The sequence below is a fragment of the Filicampus tigris genome, chromosome 16, assembly GCF_054856515.1.
Source record: "Filicampus tigris isolate MCC_2025a chromosome 16, RoL_Ftig_1.0, whole genome shotgun sequence".
In the NCBI taxonomy this organism is placed as follows: Eukaryota; Metazoa; Chordata; class Actinopteri; order Syngnathiformes; family Syngnathidae; genus Filicampus; species Filicampus tigris.
Window position 1 is genome coordinate 17,181,816 of NC_141232.1, and position 17,254 is coordinate 17,199,069.

Genomic DNA, 17,254 nt, shown 5'->3' on the forward strand with positions numbered 1-17,254 from the left:
TTTTGAATATTTGTTTTTGTTTATTTTGGGTCATGTTAGGAAAAGTAATAAAATGTCAAGGTGAAATAATGACATTTAGGGTCTTTTTATTCCTGTTCAATGTCAAAACGGGTCAAATTTGACCCGGGCAAAATGAAAATTTGTTTGTTTCATATCGTCAGCCTCTTAAAATAATGGCCTAAGTCATATTTTGCCCCCCAAAAATGCTTTAAATATCTCCTCAGCATGCTGGCTACCTATGGTAAAATTGACCGCACCCTTAGTTAAACAGACCATTCAATTTTACGCCTGAAATGATATTAATACACATAAGATCATCAGAATGTGGTTGTTTTTTTTCGTGTTTTCTGAAGAAACAGAAGAAATTACGAAGCTATTATTTTAAGAGGGTGACTATGTTTCTCATTGTATTTTACACAAATTCTACTTAAATACAATGTTTCACTAAGATAGTGCTAAATAATCAAGATCTTGCTTCTCAACAGCAAGATTTTTTTTTGTGTATTAATAGTGTTTTGTGAAATCTAAAGTATAAACCGTTGCTTTGCAACGGTATGACTACATAATTGATGACATATCGTATGAGGTACTGTTTGAGAGTCTGAATGAAATACTTTTTTTTTTTACATCCGTCATATCACAGTCAAATAATTTACAGAACACTCTTGTTTCATTCACACATACTGTACTTCTACATCTGTTTCATCAATATAGTCAGATATAGAGGCTTTCTAGAGTTTTAACATTTGATCTCCAGGATTGAAGGGTTATGGTCCAGAATGGCCAAAATGATTTTGTCCATGTATTTTCTCAAACGCAGGTTGTTCTCCTCCTGTGCTTTCAAAGCATCAACCAGCTGAAAAAGAAAAAGTTTTATCGTAAAACCAATATGAATGGCAATCACGTACAGGAAGATAGCAAACAGACCTCATCCCGCGAAGCATTGTCAATCTCAGCAGCCAGACACTGGACCTTTGAGTGGCTGGAAAACAGGCTCTTCGCCTCATACAAACTCAGACTTAGAATCTGAGCATTCAAGTCATCATTCTGATCTCGCAATTTATGGTTCTCCTGTGGAAGAACAAAAAGGACAGTTCCTTTCAGAGAGTATTCTGGTTGAATCATAATGTTGTTAAAGATTTTTAATACTTACCACCCAAAACAAATTTACTATACATTCTGTTGTACTGTATGTCCAAGGTAGAAATATGCAACTATACCGTGTTTCTGACAAAAAAACATTATTGCCGGTCAAGTTAAATGTTAACATAGGCGCTCCTCTTGGATATCACCTTAACAACTCTTTCATTGATTGAAATTGGAAGACCATGGATAACACAGGGGTACACCATTTTTGTTTAGTTAGGTCTGACAGCTGTTTTTAACACATTTTTGGGTGTGGAATCCTAAACTGATTTCAGTTTTTCTCTATCACATCAAGTTTTTGAGCTACAGTATAGGATGCCCAGTTTCTTAAAAAATAGGAAATAAATGTGTATGGATGTAAATAAAACACTAAAACGGAATAGTTACAAGCATTGAAAAAAACCCCAGCATAAAACGAAATAGAACTTACAATGGTATGCCCATGGTTACAAGGTTGATTACTACTATGCTAGCTTTCTGATATGGATACTACTGACCTATTGGGAGCTGCACACACCTCTCAGCACACAGTCTCAATTGTGACTATTCAAACAAGTTGCCAAATAGCTGTAGATGATTCCAATCGTGGTAAGATGGCAAGTCTTGCTACAGCTCATCAGTGGAATTTTGCTCATCTGGTAAACTGTGGAGAAAAAAACTGGCTGCAATTTTGGAATCAGCATCCATCCATTACCCAAACTGCTTATCCTCACAAGGGTCACAGGTGTGCTGGAGCCTATCCCACCTGTCTCCGGGCAATAGGCGTGGTACACCCTGAATTGGTTGCCAGCCAATTGCAGAGCACAAATAACATTCACACTCACAATCATACATTGGGAGAATGTAGAGTGTTCAATTAACCTACCATGCATGTCTTTGGAGTGTGGGAGGAAAACGGAATAACTGGAGAAAACCCACACAGGCATGGGGAGAACATGCAAACCCCACACAGGAAAGCCGGTGGCCAGGTTCAAACCCATGACCTCTGCACTGTGAGGCAGACGTGCTAACCAGTCGACTACCGTGCCGCCCTAGAATCAGCATGCCAATTTTAATTTTAATCCCCAATAAAAGTCTTACTCAATATATCTATTTTTTTAATTGTTTCCCAGTGTAATAATGTGCCTGGATCTCAAGCGTTACCAAAGTTGCTGTTTGGAGCTATAAAGCCTTCATCCTCATCAATCTTCCTTTTGAACTTGCTCCAGAGATTCCCAATATCCCTGAGCTCATGGGATGATGGTGGGCACACCATGAGTGTTTCTCCTTTTACACACATAGCGTGCGTTGTCTAGCATGACACTCTAAAAACTGTTGGGTTATTCCATCAACCCAATTTTTGGATTGCTTGTGTTGGGTCAAAATTCTGGGTTATTTCTTATAAATTAACCCAATTGTTGGTTCAAATTAACTATATATTGGGTTATATGCCAGTAATGTTTTATGTTGGGTCAAAAATCAACCTTACAGGCCCATACACAGGTGCCAGATTTCCTTTACATTTTAAGTATGACTGCCGGCCATGACAGCCACGTCATACTGTTCATGTTGACACACGCAGCATCGTGGTCAAGTGAAGGACACTTTTGACATTTGGATTTCTTCATTTATCATACTGTTTTGGTAAGTACTTCACACACTGTAATGTTTTGAAAACAAGTTGCTTGTGACTGAGCGTGTGTGTTGGACAGGAAGAGTGCTGGATCGTTAAAAAATTGGTCTGCCGCCATTGTAGGATGTGACATTTCTCAAGAACTGTTCGTTCTCCAAATAATGTTCCATGTGAACTTTATGTGTTTACTGTAATCCACAGGAATGTTTCTATGATTACCAGAGTGGCTCTGGTTACCTTGCTTGGAGATTGAAAACTGTTGAGCGCAACTCTCCTCAAGAGGTCAATATATCTCAACACACTTTTCAAGATGGAATCACAACTCATCACAGCCCGTGTGAAAGTGGGAGACAGTTGTCGGGTGATGATCGCAAGGAAGCAATGCTTGGCTTAAATAACTGAAATAAATTGTATCCCATTTTACAAATTCATCAATCTCATGCACTGATTTGCACTTCCTGGCTGACACACAATCAGAGCTATTGTCACTTTATTGTCACTGACACCACTTTGCAGATTGCCGTTGGTGTCTTATTCATTCAATTCATATCTAAAAAGCACCATGACACAAAATATATGAATTTGCCACAATTCTCAACACTACTTTTTAATTTAGATTTGTTCTCACTTCCACCATGAATGTGCTGAATAAAATTCTGAACACGTATGTATTCTACTTTATGAAACCATGACTGAGGACCGCACAACAAACAATGACCTCCCTGCCACGTTAACATATGCATATCACTGAGTAGGCTGAGATTAACTCTGGCTGCCTCATGACCATGCCACATGCATGAGGACCGATTAGTGGGCCAGACTAAAATCCACTTCTGCCCTTGCTTAATCAAGACCTTCAAACCGGTCGGGCCCCGGGACGGAGTGGCCAGCTATGACCAATACACATTTTTTTAAACTTTCACTTGTTGTTATTAATACATTTTGGGGAAGGGGCAGTATCCTTAGTATTATAAATAAAATGAATAAATAAAATAGTGGAGTAACCCAATTAGTTGCATTGTTTTGACCCAATTTGTTGTTTTCATTTAACCCTAAATTTTGGGTCAAAATGGAATAACCCAATTTGTTGTGTTCATTTAACCCTAAAAGTTGGGTCAAAATTGAATAACCCAATTTTTTGGTTCAAATTGACCCATGTCTGGGTCGGTCCTTTTTTAACACAACAATTGGGTCAAACCTAACCCAAAAATAGTTATTTTTGACTCAACTGTTTTTAGAGTGGAGAATTACAGTAGTTGACTGGGCTCGCAGGCTGGCTGCATTACCAGCCATGGCCACTGCAAATGTCTCTTCATTATAGTACCGCATTTTCCGGACTATAAGTCGCTCCGGAGTACCCGGAGAAAACCCACGCAGGCACGGGGAGAACATCCAAACTCCACACAGGGAGGCCGGAGCCAGGATCGAACCCACACCCTCTAAACTGTGAGGCAGACGTGCTAACCTAACCAGTCAACCACCGTGCCGCCCCATGTAATGCATAGATTGATAGTATTTTCTGTTTCTTGTGCAGTTTCACAATATAAACAGGCAACTTTGCTGCACACCTGGAGTCAGTGGAGTTTGTTTGTGAATGTTTAGCTGGATAAGCTGGCTTCCTTGACTAGCAAGGCCTGTTAGTTTAACAAAACATTAGACTTTAAGCGTTTGAATCATTCATGCATTTTAATAGCTTTTAGGATGTATCTTATGTTTCTTCATGTTGGTTACAATAACATGTGAAATGATATAGAAGTAATTGTCATGGCTTGTTAGTGCTGACTTGTATTTATGATGTTTTGCCTCCCTCTGCAGGCGCTTTAGCGCTAAAGCGCCTGCAGAGGGAGGCAAAACATAAGTCACAAGTCAGCACTAACAATCCATGACATCCATCCATCCATTATCTGTACCGCTTCTCCTCACAAGGGTCGCGGGGCATGCTGGAGCCTATCCCAGCCGTCTTTGGGCAGTAGGCGGGGGACACCCTGAACTGGTTGCCAGCCAATCGCAGGGCACACAGAGACAAACATCCGCACTCACAATCACACCTAGGGGCAATTTAGAGTATCCAATCAACTTACCATGCATGTTTTTGGAATGTGGGAGGAAACCGGAGTGCCCGGAGAAAACCCACGCAGGCACGGGGAGAACATGCAAACTCCACACAGGGAGGCCGGAGCCGGGATCGAACCCACGACCTCTGAACTGTGAGGCGGACGTGCTAACCAGTCGACCACCGTGCCGCCCAATCCATGACACTAATGTGTTAATCATTTCACACATAAGTCGCTCCAGAGTATAAGTTGCACCCCCGGCCAAACTATGAAAGAAAGTGCGACTTATAGCCCGGAAAATACGATAGTATAAATCCATATATCTGGCGCGCAAATCGCCAGAAATACACAAGCAGCGAGGCAAACAATCATGGCAAAACTCAGACTCCACTCAGCGGCACACTTTTGGAATACTTTATTCCTGTGGTGTGTGACATGAATATAACGTTTATTTTTATTTTTATTGACGTTAGTAAGTACCCAGTGGAAATGACGTCTATTTGTCCGTGTGTCGCTGTTTCAATCGATGTAGTATTCAAATGCGGGCGTACCTCTGTCCACTCATGCATGTAAACAGGTTTTTCTGAATGTTTCAGAAATCGGAATTTTGAGCTCAATCCGAATATTGACTGCATGTAGTCACTGACCAAAGGTAGGTGTACCAAGATTGTTGCATTGTAGTTATACTTCCAGATGCACTGTTAAGTTCTTCCACCAACACCCACCTACAACTATTAAGACCAGCCCAGAATGTGTAGAAATGAAAGCGTAATGTCTGTTTGTGTAGGAACCTGCTTCAATTTTTTGACTTCCTGTTCCATTTCCATCTCCCGAGGCTTGGTATTGTGCTCAGAAAGGCTCTTGCGTTTTCCTGGGTGCTCCATTTCCATCCTAAACAGCTGCAAGTAGTCCAGTTCTCTGCGGAGGTCATCGATCAACTGTAGGTGGCGTTAGAATTAGGTTAAATACCTGAAATGTCCATAGGTAGATTTTTTATTAGGTGGATGCTTACCTCTTGCATGGCTTCCTTTTCTTTATGGAATTCACGGCGATTATGCCAAAGTTTGTCAATTATTTCCCTGTAGAGTTCCGTCTCGTCTTTTAGCCTCAGGCTTGTGTCCTCCAGTTTGTCCATCTTCCTCTGCTTCTCCTAAAGAATTCAGCCAAATGAAATAACTGTTCAAATCAACAATGCTAATTTGAGGATGTATCAATATTGCATCAATCCATCCATCCATCCATCCATCCATACTGTATTTTCCAGACTATAAGTCGGAGTTTTTTCACAGTTTTGCCAGGGGTGTGGTACTCTGGAGCGACTTATGTGTGAAATTATTAACACATTATTACCAGAGCTGGGCACTCGACCCTTTTTTGCCCGTCTGGCCGTGACCCTCCACCCTTGACCTGGGTACCCTTCCGGCCGCAACCCCCCGGCCATATTCATAAACATTGTCGGCCCCCGCCCCGTTATGACCCCCCCCCCCCCCCCCCCCAAAAAAAAACCTGCATGACGCCCCCGCGGGAGGGACGCTAACGGAAGAGGTTTATTTAAAGACAATTAGCTGGCTAACTTACTATTCAAACCCACTGTGGACACGCTTCAAACGTGCCACTTACTCACGTACTTATCCAGCTGCATGTACTTACTTCCATTGCGAGCCCTGGGGTTGGTTTTGTCGTATTGTATAATTATTTGGGTCCAACAGATGACAAGTCTGCAAGCATTCAACGAGTTACTCATTTTCCACACTTCCCCTCCTTCACACTTCCCGGCCTTCAAAATAAAAGCATGCCAGCAAACCACTATACAGCAGTTTTGCTACAGCGTATTTCCGGAAGTAGGAAAGTGCATGATGTGCCAAACTTGAGTGCTGCGCGCATCTTGAATATACTCCCGGACACAAGTTGTTTTGAAAGAAGCCTAAAAAGAAGCCTTCCACCGAGTAGGCGGAGATGAAATTTGGCCACCTCGCGAGCACATCACACGCATGAGGGCCAATTAGTGGGCCGGACTAATATCCACTTCCGGCCATGCTTAGTCCAGACAATTTTTTTAAATGTGAAATGAAATAGAAAGGCGGTGGCTGGTTCCCAGCGTGAGATCGACCAACGAGAGCACAAGTGGATTTACTTTTTCCACACACTTTACTGTACGTGAGCTGACTCGGTGCACGTCATCGCAGCCTCTCGCCCACTATTCAAATGTGCCGTTGATTTAGTCAGAGTCAAGCTGGATACTTTCTCCTCCATATTTGTAATGATGTGTTTGCTCTAATAAAGTTTTGTAAAAATCGGATAGTACAGTACATGAGCTGTGTTTATAATTCGTGAGCGCAGGTCCCGACCGGCCAGCGGCACAGACGACTTAAGACATCGCCAAATAAAGTGTGAAAGTGTTTGTTACTTTTGTCTTAGGTTGCCTTAAAACAGCTTACCGTAACTACAATCCCGCGTTGCATTTTATCCAAAGGACTTTATTGATTTTGTTGTGCAAAGATAAAGTTAATGCATGATCCCCCCGGCAGCCATGTTTCTCCGTTTTTGAAATGAAGTAGAAGGAGAAGAAGAAGAATGAGGGAAGAAGAAGAAGCGGCCGCTTTTACTTTGACTTATCAAGACGGCGACAAGCGTTTTAAAGTGCAGGATTGGATAAATTACACTAAGGCATTCTAGTTAAGGTAAGTCAATTTTATGATAAAAATTAAAACTTTAAAGTAGTTTTTATCAAATGCTCCGTTGCGCTCGTCAGCTGGCGCGGTCGATCGAAGCTAAATTCTGATCACAGCCTGCAAGCTTGGTATTTATATTCTTCATTTTGCATTTTTATAGTTAAATTGATTGTTTAACAAGTATTTAGAAGTGTGGGAACCATGTTGGGGTTCGCAACAGCGTAACAGAGGCGCAAATCCCCCAAAATAGAACTGTACAATATATAATATATATATAATATACACATATATATATAATATTCAGAATCATAAGTCTGACTCTACTTTGCGGGTTTCACTTATCGCGGCGGGTTCTGTCCCCCATTAACCGCGATGAATGAGGGATCACTGTATTACTGTCATGGCTTGTTAGTGCTGACTTGTATGTACACTTTAGCGTAGTTGAATCTGTCCCCAATATTTCTAACTTGTCTTCTTATTGGCAAATTTAATCACGCCACCTCCAGTTCATAGTTCACGTAGTCTGCTAAGCGACACGTTATCTTGATGTGTTTAAAGCCATTTTACAGCTTGGCCAAGCTGCAGAGGGAGACAAAACATCATAAATACAAGTCAGCACTAACAAGACATGACATTTACCTCTATATTAATTTCACATGTTATTGTAACCCACATAGAGCAACATAAGATAAATCTATAAGATATTAAAATGCATGAATAATTTAAACGGTTAAAATCTAATATTTTGTTGAATAAGTAATTAAAATACTATGATAAAAAGACAATTTGACTGTCTGTCAATCCATCCATCCATCCATCCATCCATCCATTATCTATACCGCTTATCCTCACAATGGTCGCGGGCGTGCTGGAGCCTAGTCTTTGGGCAGTAGGCGGGGGACACCCTGAATTGGTTGCCAACCAATCGCAGGGCACCCACAGACAAACAAACAACCACACTCACAATCACACCTAGGGTCAATTTAGAGTGTCCAATCAACTTACCATGCATGTTTTTTTTTGGAATGTGGGAGGAAACCGGAGTACCTGGAGAAAACCCACGCAGGCACGGGGATAACATGCAAACTCCACACAGGGAAGCCGGAGCCGGGATCGAACCCACAACCTCTGAACTGTGAGGCGGACGTGCTAACCAGTTGATCACCGTGCCGCCTGTCTATCAATCCATCTATACAAAATAGTGTACTGTTCCTTTAAATGCGCCGTGCCTGGCTGTGGTGTTGCATCATCAGCCAGCCACACGCACACACAGACACAAGCCCACGCGCAGACAAACACGCACAAATGGGAGGAGGAGAGAACCAAGATTATGAACGAATACAAAAATACTTTTGGAGACTTGGAAACATTCTACATGGTCGGCGATAAATAAAAGACTTATTTAATTGATCTACGACCGTTTTGTTGAGTTTAAAGTTATATTACCGTAACTTTCTTGTAATGCTACATGTGTGGATGTTAGCTACATGTTACCATCATAGCTCGGTGGAAATGATGTGTACTAAGCGCACAATTTCATTAATTTGATTTATATGGACACATTTATTTGCGTTACGGGACAGAGACAACTTGGATTCCGAGAGGGGGTGGAGCGACTTATACTCCAGTGCAACTTATATGTTTTTTTCTTCTTTATTATGCATTTTATGGCTGGTGCGACATGTACTGCGGAGCGACGTATAGTCCAGAAAATACGGTATTAGAACTACGTGTCTGTTTACAATGATGCCATTTCAATTATGTCACTTTGTCCGAACACTTTTTTTTCTTTTTTTTTGTCGAATATTTTTATTGACATTTTTCAGTTATGAGATGGGTACATTCGATCAGGAGATACTAATAAAAAAAAAAAAAAGCATCAACAACTTTTCAACATGTACAACTCGGCGAATCAAAGTATGTCTCCATCAGAGTTAAAGAACATCAAAAATAAATTGTCACACTGTACCCGAACAACACACTCAACCACACATTCACACCACACACTTCAGGTATACAAAAAAATAAATAAATAATAAAAAAATTAAATAAATTAGGACGAGTTAAATAAATAAAATAAAAATAAAAAATGCAGCTGAAAAAGAGTTGAATAACAATAATGGTATTAAACAAATATCCTAAGATAAATGAACTAGGGGGAACTTATAAAAATTTAAAAAACAATCAGCAACTCAATGGTTCTCCGCATTAATCTGCAGGGTATCTATATCAATCAATCAATCACATTTTATTTATATGGCACTTTTCATACATAAAAATGCAACTCAAAGTGCTGTAAAACATCCAAAGCAAAACATTTTTTAAAAATCTGTTCACGCCCTTCCTCCCAACAAACCCAAGACAGATATCCACTAGTACATCAGCACTCATTCACACAGACCCACACAAAGTGCACAACCTGATAAAATGTGTTAAAAAGACATGACAAGGCACAGAGAAACCATATGAGGAAAGGGTACTCAAGGGGAGCTCTCCGCGCCGAGGGGAATGACAGCCCACGGCCACAGGGGCGCCACCACCACAGAGACCCCAGCCCGGATTAGACAGGCGGACCCCACACAAAGTGTAGAGGCCGCCGGCCACCCAGACCCAAGGAGTCCCTGCGATGACAGCCCCCGCGGGAAGGGCAGCCACCCCTCCCTCAACGCGGAGGCCCCCCCATGAGGAAACACCGGAGCTAAAAGCTGACAACGGCAGAGAGCAACAAAACTAAAAGACAGAACAGTAGTATAGTCTAAGAACTAAAATCAGTAAGATTTGATAAAAATAATCTTCCATCAAAAGAAAAGATAAATTATTTACAAGTTGTTAAAAGCCAAACTAAAAAGCTGTGTCTTGAGCTTCCTCTTAAAAATATCAACAGTCTCTGCAGACTTGACTTCCTCTGGCGGGCTATTCCAAAGGTGAGGACCAAAATGGCTGAATGCAGCCTCGCCATGCATTTTGGTCCTCACCCTTGGAATAAATAAAAGGCCGGCGCCAGAGGACCTCAGGATCTGCGAGGGTTGGTATGATAAAAGCAAATCAGATAAATAAGATGGCTCAAGACCATTAACACATTTATAAACAAATAAAAGTACCTTAAAATCGATCCTGAAACACACGGGGAGCCAATGCAGCAATTTCAAAACTGGCGCAATGTGCTCCCGCCCTCTGGTTCTCGTCAGCACCCGAGCGGCTGAATTCTGCTGTAGTTGCAATGGTGAAATGCTCTTTTTCGGGAGGCCAGAGAGCGGGGCATTACAGTAATCTAAACGACAGTAAAATAAAAGCATGCATCAGCACTTCCGTGTTAGCCTGAGAGAGAAACGGGTGGACTCTGGCGATATTCTTAAGGTGATAAAAAACAATCTTGGTTACATTTTTAATATAAGGAATAAAACTGAGCTCAGAGTCAAAGGTTCTCAACGCCAAGGTTCTTCACACAATGTGAGGGATTAAAAATGTGTAGTTTTGGTAAAAGCTTCTCTCTCTGACCTTCGGGACCGATAACTAAAACCTCAGTTTTGTCATGATTGAGCTGTAGGAAATTATCTGCCATCCATGACTTGATATCTAAAATGCAATTTAAAAGGGTATTAATGGGTCCTGTGTCATCAGGAGACACGGCAATATACAGCTGTGTGTCATCATCATAGCTGTGAAAGCTGATGCCGTATCCCCTGATGACATCCCCAAGGGGAAGCATATAAAGATTAAAAAGTAGGGGGCCTAAAATCGAACCTTGCGGAACACCACATTTAATTCCATGGGTTTTGGAGGAACAAGTATCCATACTTACAAAGAAATATCGGTCTGTGAGTTAAAAACAGTACCGGAGATGCCCACTCGATTTTTAAGTCTATTTAATACAATTTGGTGATCTACTGTATCAAAAGCAGCGCTTAGATCCAGTAGCACCAAGACTGTGAGTTTTCTCACGTCTGCAGCGCACCTAATATCATTTAAAATCCTTAAAAGAGCAGTCTGCGTACTGTGGTTCATCCTAAAACCAGATTGATATTTCTCTAAAATATTATTTGTATTTAAAAAATGATTAAACTAGATGAAAACCGGGCGGCACGGTGGTCGACTGGTTAGCACGTCCGCCTCACAGTTCAGAGGTCGTGGGTTCGATCCCGGCTCCGGCCTCCCTGTGTGGAGTTTGCATGTTCTCCCCATGCCTGCGTGGGCTTTCTCCGGGCACTCCGGTTTCCTCCCACATTCCAAAAACATGCATGGTAAGTTGATTGGATACTCTAAATTGCCCCTAGGTGTGATTGTGAGTGCGGATGTTTGTCTCTGTGTGCCCTGCGAATGGCTGGCAACCAGTTCAGGGTGTCCCCCGCCTACTGCCCAAAGACAGCTGGGATAGGCTCCAGCACGCCCAGCGACCCTTGTGAGGAGAAGCGGTACAGATAATGGATGGATGGATAGATGAAAACCAGTTTTTCTAAAATCTTACTTAAAAACAGTAAGTTGGATACAGGTCTGGAATTATTAAAAACGCTCGGGTCAGAATTGCTCTTCTTCAGAAAGGGCTTCACCACCGCCGTTTTAAAGGCAGCGGGGAAGACGCCCGTCTGAAGAGAGCAATTGACATACATTTAACATTTGTTCCTCAAAAAATCCATAAAATGTCTTAAAAAGAAATGTGGGAATCGGATCCAAAAGGCAGGTTTTTGGGTTTACCTGGGAGAAAACTCGACCAAGTGTCCTAGCATCAACTAGGGCAAAACCTTCCTGTGTTTCCTCATGTAAATATGATTGTCCAGGTTTATTAAAGCTTGTGTTTTGACAGGCTAAAAGACTGGATCTTATGTCATCGATTTGACTTCTGAAGTGGTCTGCAAAGTCCTCACACAGAGCGTCTGTTGGTCTCTGTGGGGACTTATTAAAATCAGAACTAGTTAAAAGTTCAAAGGTGGAGAAGAGAACTCTGGGGTTGTTTTTATTGACTGTAATGAGGTTTGAGAAATAGGAAGATCTTGCCAGCTTGACTTTTATTGTAGGATTTCAGTTGTTCGCATAATATTTCATAGTGTACTGTAAGTTTACTTTTTCTCCATCTCCTCTCTGCATTTTCTCTTTGATGTTTTGATTGCATTGTTTCTCCACGGGGGTACAGTCTTTGTTTTTGTTGTTTTAATTAAAAGTGGAGCTGAATCTAATGATGATTTAAGATTGAGGTTAAAATTGTCAACAATAACATCACAGGGTGCAGGTAAAATGTCAGCAGGAGTATTTTTTAAGATCTTGATAAAATTTGCAGCCACCTCAGAAGATAGGTAGCGTTTCTTCACTGTTCTCACCGGGGCTGCTAGATGGTTAAAACTGGCGATGTTAACATAGACACAGTAGTGGTCTGACACTGCCAAGTTAACAACAGAGGACACACCAGCAGACAAGCCATAGGTTATAACCAAATCCAGGGTGTGTCCTCTGTTGTGAGTTGGCTGCAAGACGTGCTGTTTAAAATCCAAGCAGTTTAAAAGGTTTAAAAATTCTCTGGATAGTGGGTCCGAGATGTTGTCCATGTGTATATTAAAATCACCAGTTATTAAAATCCTGTTATAACTGGAATATAAAATGGATAAGAATTCTGAAAATTCTGTAATAAAAGAAGTGGAATGATGGGGAGGTCTATAAACGGTAATGCAGAGAATAAAAACAAAGGCATGATGTTCAAACGATAAATAGCTGCTAAAAATGATCTCCTTTGATAAAAGAGTATTAATAAAAATTTATGCAGTCCCGCCTCCTCTTTTCCCATCCCTTGTAGAAAATAAAAATTTTAAATTCGGTGGGCAAGCCTCGGTGAGAGCAACTGGAGCATCTGTACCAAGCCATGTCTCAGATAAAAGTATACCATGTAAATTATTGTCTAAAATCGGGTCGTTTATGATAAAAGATTTGTTTAAAAGGGAGCGCACGTTCAGCACGGCCAGATTAATTATTGTGCTGGACGTGCGCTCATGGTGATATGGATGATGGTTTCAATGGGAAAGCTGTCCGATGGTGGTAATGATAATGGGGGCCTGCAGGGGGAGCTAGTGAGGGTGGTGGTACTGTGAGCAGCGGGTATTGGCCTGTAGGTGATGGTAGTGACATTGTCATTGCAGCATTTATGAGTAGAAGAAGAAATATGATTGGTAAACAAGAGTCAGCTAGGAGTAGAATTGGTAACGACATGGTGGATGTTAACGGCTAAAATCTTGCTACCAAGAGAGTTCGGATGAACACCATCCGGCTGGTAAAAAGACGAGCGATTCCAGAATTGGTTAAAATTGTCAATAAAAGCAAAGTCAAGGTGGCCACAAGTGCGTAGGAGCCACGTGTTCAAGCTTAAAAGGCGGCTGAAGCGCTCGACTCCGCGAGACAATGCCGGTAAAATGCCACTCACCCAGACCGACAGACCGCAGGTTCTTAGCAAGGCATATGAAGCAAGAAGGGCTGCTAGCTTTTGTGAAAGGCCTAGAGGGAACCTTTGAGGGAAAATCTGATCTTCTCAAGCCTCACACATTGTAAAATTTCCTGAATCCATATGAGTAGGTGGGGACGAGTGAGTCCACATAAGTAGAATGAGTTTCCTCACAAGCAGAGTAGTGAAAGAAATAATAGTTTGAGTGTTCTTGGACCGAAGGAGTGGCGGAGGCATTCCGAAAAGGGCAGTAAGTGGGTCAGGGTTTACTGTAGTACCCAGGACCTTCCCAAACGTGTTGAAGATAGCGTGCCAGAAGTCATTAAGCTTGGGACATGGCCAGAACATGTGCATGTGATTGGCCGGTGAGAGGTTACATCTATTACAAGCGTTAGATCTGTCCAGAAAGATTTTTGCCAATCTAGCATTCGTGAGATGGCTTCTGTGTAAAATCTTGCATTATAGAAATTGGTGCCTTGCACAAATTGATGAGGAATATACAAGATTAAGCATCTGGTCCCATTGTTTGTCAGTGATTGTGATATTAAGGTCCTGCCCCCAGATATACCTCAATTGATTAAGGGAGGTTGGATTAATCTTAAACATTGAATAATACAGTGTTGCAATTAAAGATTTTTGTGTTGCTTTGTGTATTAGGAGAGAATCCATCGCGGTCTCGGGGGGACGATTCGGGAAGTGAGGTAATTGGTTTTGGACAAAATGCAGAATCTGGAAATAACTAAATAAATGGGAGCGAGGGAGCATAAATTGTTTTAAAAGGTCAGAAATCGAAGGAAATACGCCGTCAAGGTAAAGGCTGTCAAGGGTCTTCAGACCACAGTTTGACCAGGATTCAAAAGCTCGGTCAGAACAGGATGGGTGCAAGCTTAGACCCACAATGTAGACCAAATTGTCTTCTGAATTGGCTCCAAATCTTCAGTGTTTCAAGTATGACAGAGTTACGTGATACTCGCTTGAATGAAAAAGGCAACTGAGAGCAGACTACTGACCATAGTGAGAGTGATGAGGAGGACAGTTCCATGTTGGCCCAATGAGGGCAGTCATCGGGAGTGACGTCAACATTCCCAAAAAGTATTTTGTTGATATTACGAGCCCAGTAGTATCTACGGAAATCCGGTAAGGCTAGACCTCCAAGAGCTTTAGGAAGCTGAAGAGTTGACCCCTTGATGCGAGCTTGTTTATTACACCACAAGAAAGATGTAATTTCCTGGTCAAGTGTGGAAAAAAAAGATTTACGAATGAATACAGGAATATGTTCAAACATGTAAAGCAAGTGAGGAAGTACCATCATTTTAATAAGGTTAACCCGACCTACTAGAGAAAGAGGGAGAGTAGAACACCTAGCCAAGTCAAGTTTGCAACGGTCAAGTAAGGGTTGAAAATTCATGGCGAATAATTCTGAGTGTGACTTTGTCACGGTAACGCCAAGGTATTTCAATCGGGTCGCCTTCTTAAAAGGCAATATGGAAAGAGGAAGGCTCTCAGCAGGTGAGTTAATTGGGAGATTCACTTTTGTTCAAATTAATTTTATAACCAGATAGTATCTTGAATTGTTCCAAAATACCAAGAATAGCACGAAGGGATGTATCGGGATTTGTAACAAAAAGTAAGAGGTCATCAGCGTTCAAGGATAATTTGTTGGAAAGGCCAATCGAGAAATCCCTTCAAATTTCTGCTCACTAAGAAGCCACAGGGCTAGGGGCTCAAAGGCAAGCGCAAACAGGGATGGAGAAAGAGGACACCCTGATGGGTGCCGCGAGATAGCAGAAAGGGGTCAGATTTCATGTCATTAATGTTAATGCTAGCTTTAGGGGACGTATAAAGAAGTTTTATCCATGATATGAAATTTGGATCGAAGCCAAATTCTCCCAAAATAAAAAACAGGTAGCTCCACTCCACTCGGTCAAATGCCTACTCCGCATCCATAGAAAGAATGATTTCGGCTGGATTAGAGTCCAAAGAGGAGCATATGATGTTCAATAACCGCCTGGTATTGTTAAGAGTGTCGGCCAGCGATAAAACCGGTCTAGGTTTTAGCCCGTTTGTACAGCTGCTGCATCACGTCCCGATAGGCTATGCGTTGCGCCATGACTTCGGGGGTGTAATCCTCATGTAGGTAGATGGGTTTTCCGTGGTACTTCATGTCAGATCTTCTCTTTCGAGCTTCTCAAATGACCATCTCCTTCGTTTGAAAGTTATGAAACCTGACGATAACAGGCCTTGGTCTTTCGCCGTGTCTGGGTTTAGCTGTTAGCTATTGATGAGTGCGGTCCAAAACGGGAGGAGTTGGCATCTTCGCACATGAGCTCACGCAGGGAACGAGGCGAAAAAAGTAGTCGTTGTGGCCCTCGATCGATTTCGGGAGTCCGATAATGCGAATGTTGTTGCGGCGGCTTCGCGCTTCGAGGTCAGAGGTTTTAGCTTTCAACTTTGATAGCAGTTAGCTCCGCACAGGTCGCCTCCAAAGCATCAAGACGGTCGCTCACAGGGTTCGCACCAGTTTCCAGCGAAGAGGTCTGCTGTCCATGAGCGGCCAAAGTGGCTTGCACAACGTCAAGCTTCGAGTCCAGTGCAGAGATTGCAGTTTTAAGCTCAGAGGAAAGAGCGGGCTTGTGGTCTTCCAGCAGCTTGGTTAGCGCGGCCATGTCAATGCTAATGCCAGAGCCGTCTTCCCTGGGTGGCGAGTCCCTCTTAGATTGTTGTTTAGCTGTCCTGGAAGTCATTCCAGAGCAGGTTTGTGTGTTACTTGTAACACGAACGGGTAATTCGAGTAATACTATGCATGTAGATAGGGAGCCAGAGTAAACACGTCTACTCCTCACCCACCATTACCGGAAGTCCCCAAACACCTTTTTGAGCCCATGAAAATGGGAGAACCCTAAAATGCTTGTAATTGATTGTGATTGTGAATGTGGTTGTTTGTTTGTCTCTGTGTGCCCTGTGATTGGCTGGCAACCAATTCAGGGTGTCCCCCGCCTACTGCCCAAAGACTGCTGGGATAGGCTCCATCACGCCCGTGGCCCTTGTGGGGATAAGCGGTATAGATAATGGATGGATGGTTTTGTGAAAGCTAAATCATGGGTCACTATATTTGTACCCAGCGCAATTTTGGCCATGGCATGGCGTAAATCTGCACATGCGGGCAGGCTAGACTAGTTTTAAATTTTCAAAGATGCACGCAGCTTGACACAATTAGAAACGGGCATTTGTCCTGCTGTTTGTGTGAACACAGCTGACTTGATTGCAGCCAATGGAAGCGGCTCCTCTCGTAAGTCCATGCAGGAGATCGAACAATGCAAAGTACATTTATAAAGAATTGCAAGCAGAC

General features: G+C 42.2%; 1 protein-coding gene across 2 annotated transcripts in view; it reads right to left on the bottom strand.

The window, feature by feature from the left end:
- The window catches only part of rab11fip4a (RAB11 family interacting protein 4 (class II) a), a 54,407-nt gene continuing 37,153 nt past the window's right edge, over nucleotides 1-17,254 (bottom strand). For both annotated transcript variants that reach the window (XM_086054587.1, XM_086054586.1), the window contains exons 11-14: nucleotides 5,825-5,962; nucleotides 5,604-5,750; nucleotides 928-1,071; nucleotides 1-856 (exon numbers count right to left, since the gene is read on the bottom strand). In XM_086054587.1, coding sequence (XP_085910713.1) covers nucleotides 740-856; nucleotides 928-1,071; nucleotides 5,604-5,750; nucleotides 5,825-5,962 — 546 coding nt within the window. In that variant the 3' untranslated portion in view covers nucleotides 1-739. The remainder of the gene's footprint in view (nucleotides 857-927; nucleotides 1,072-5,603; nucleotides 5,751-5,824; nucleotides 5,963-17,254) is intronic.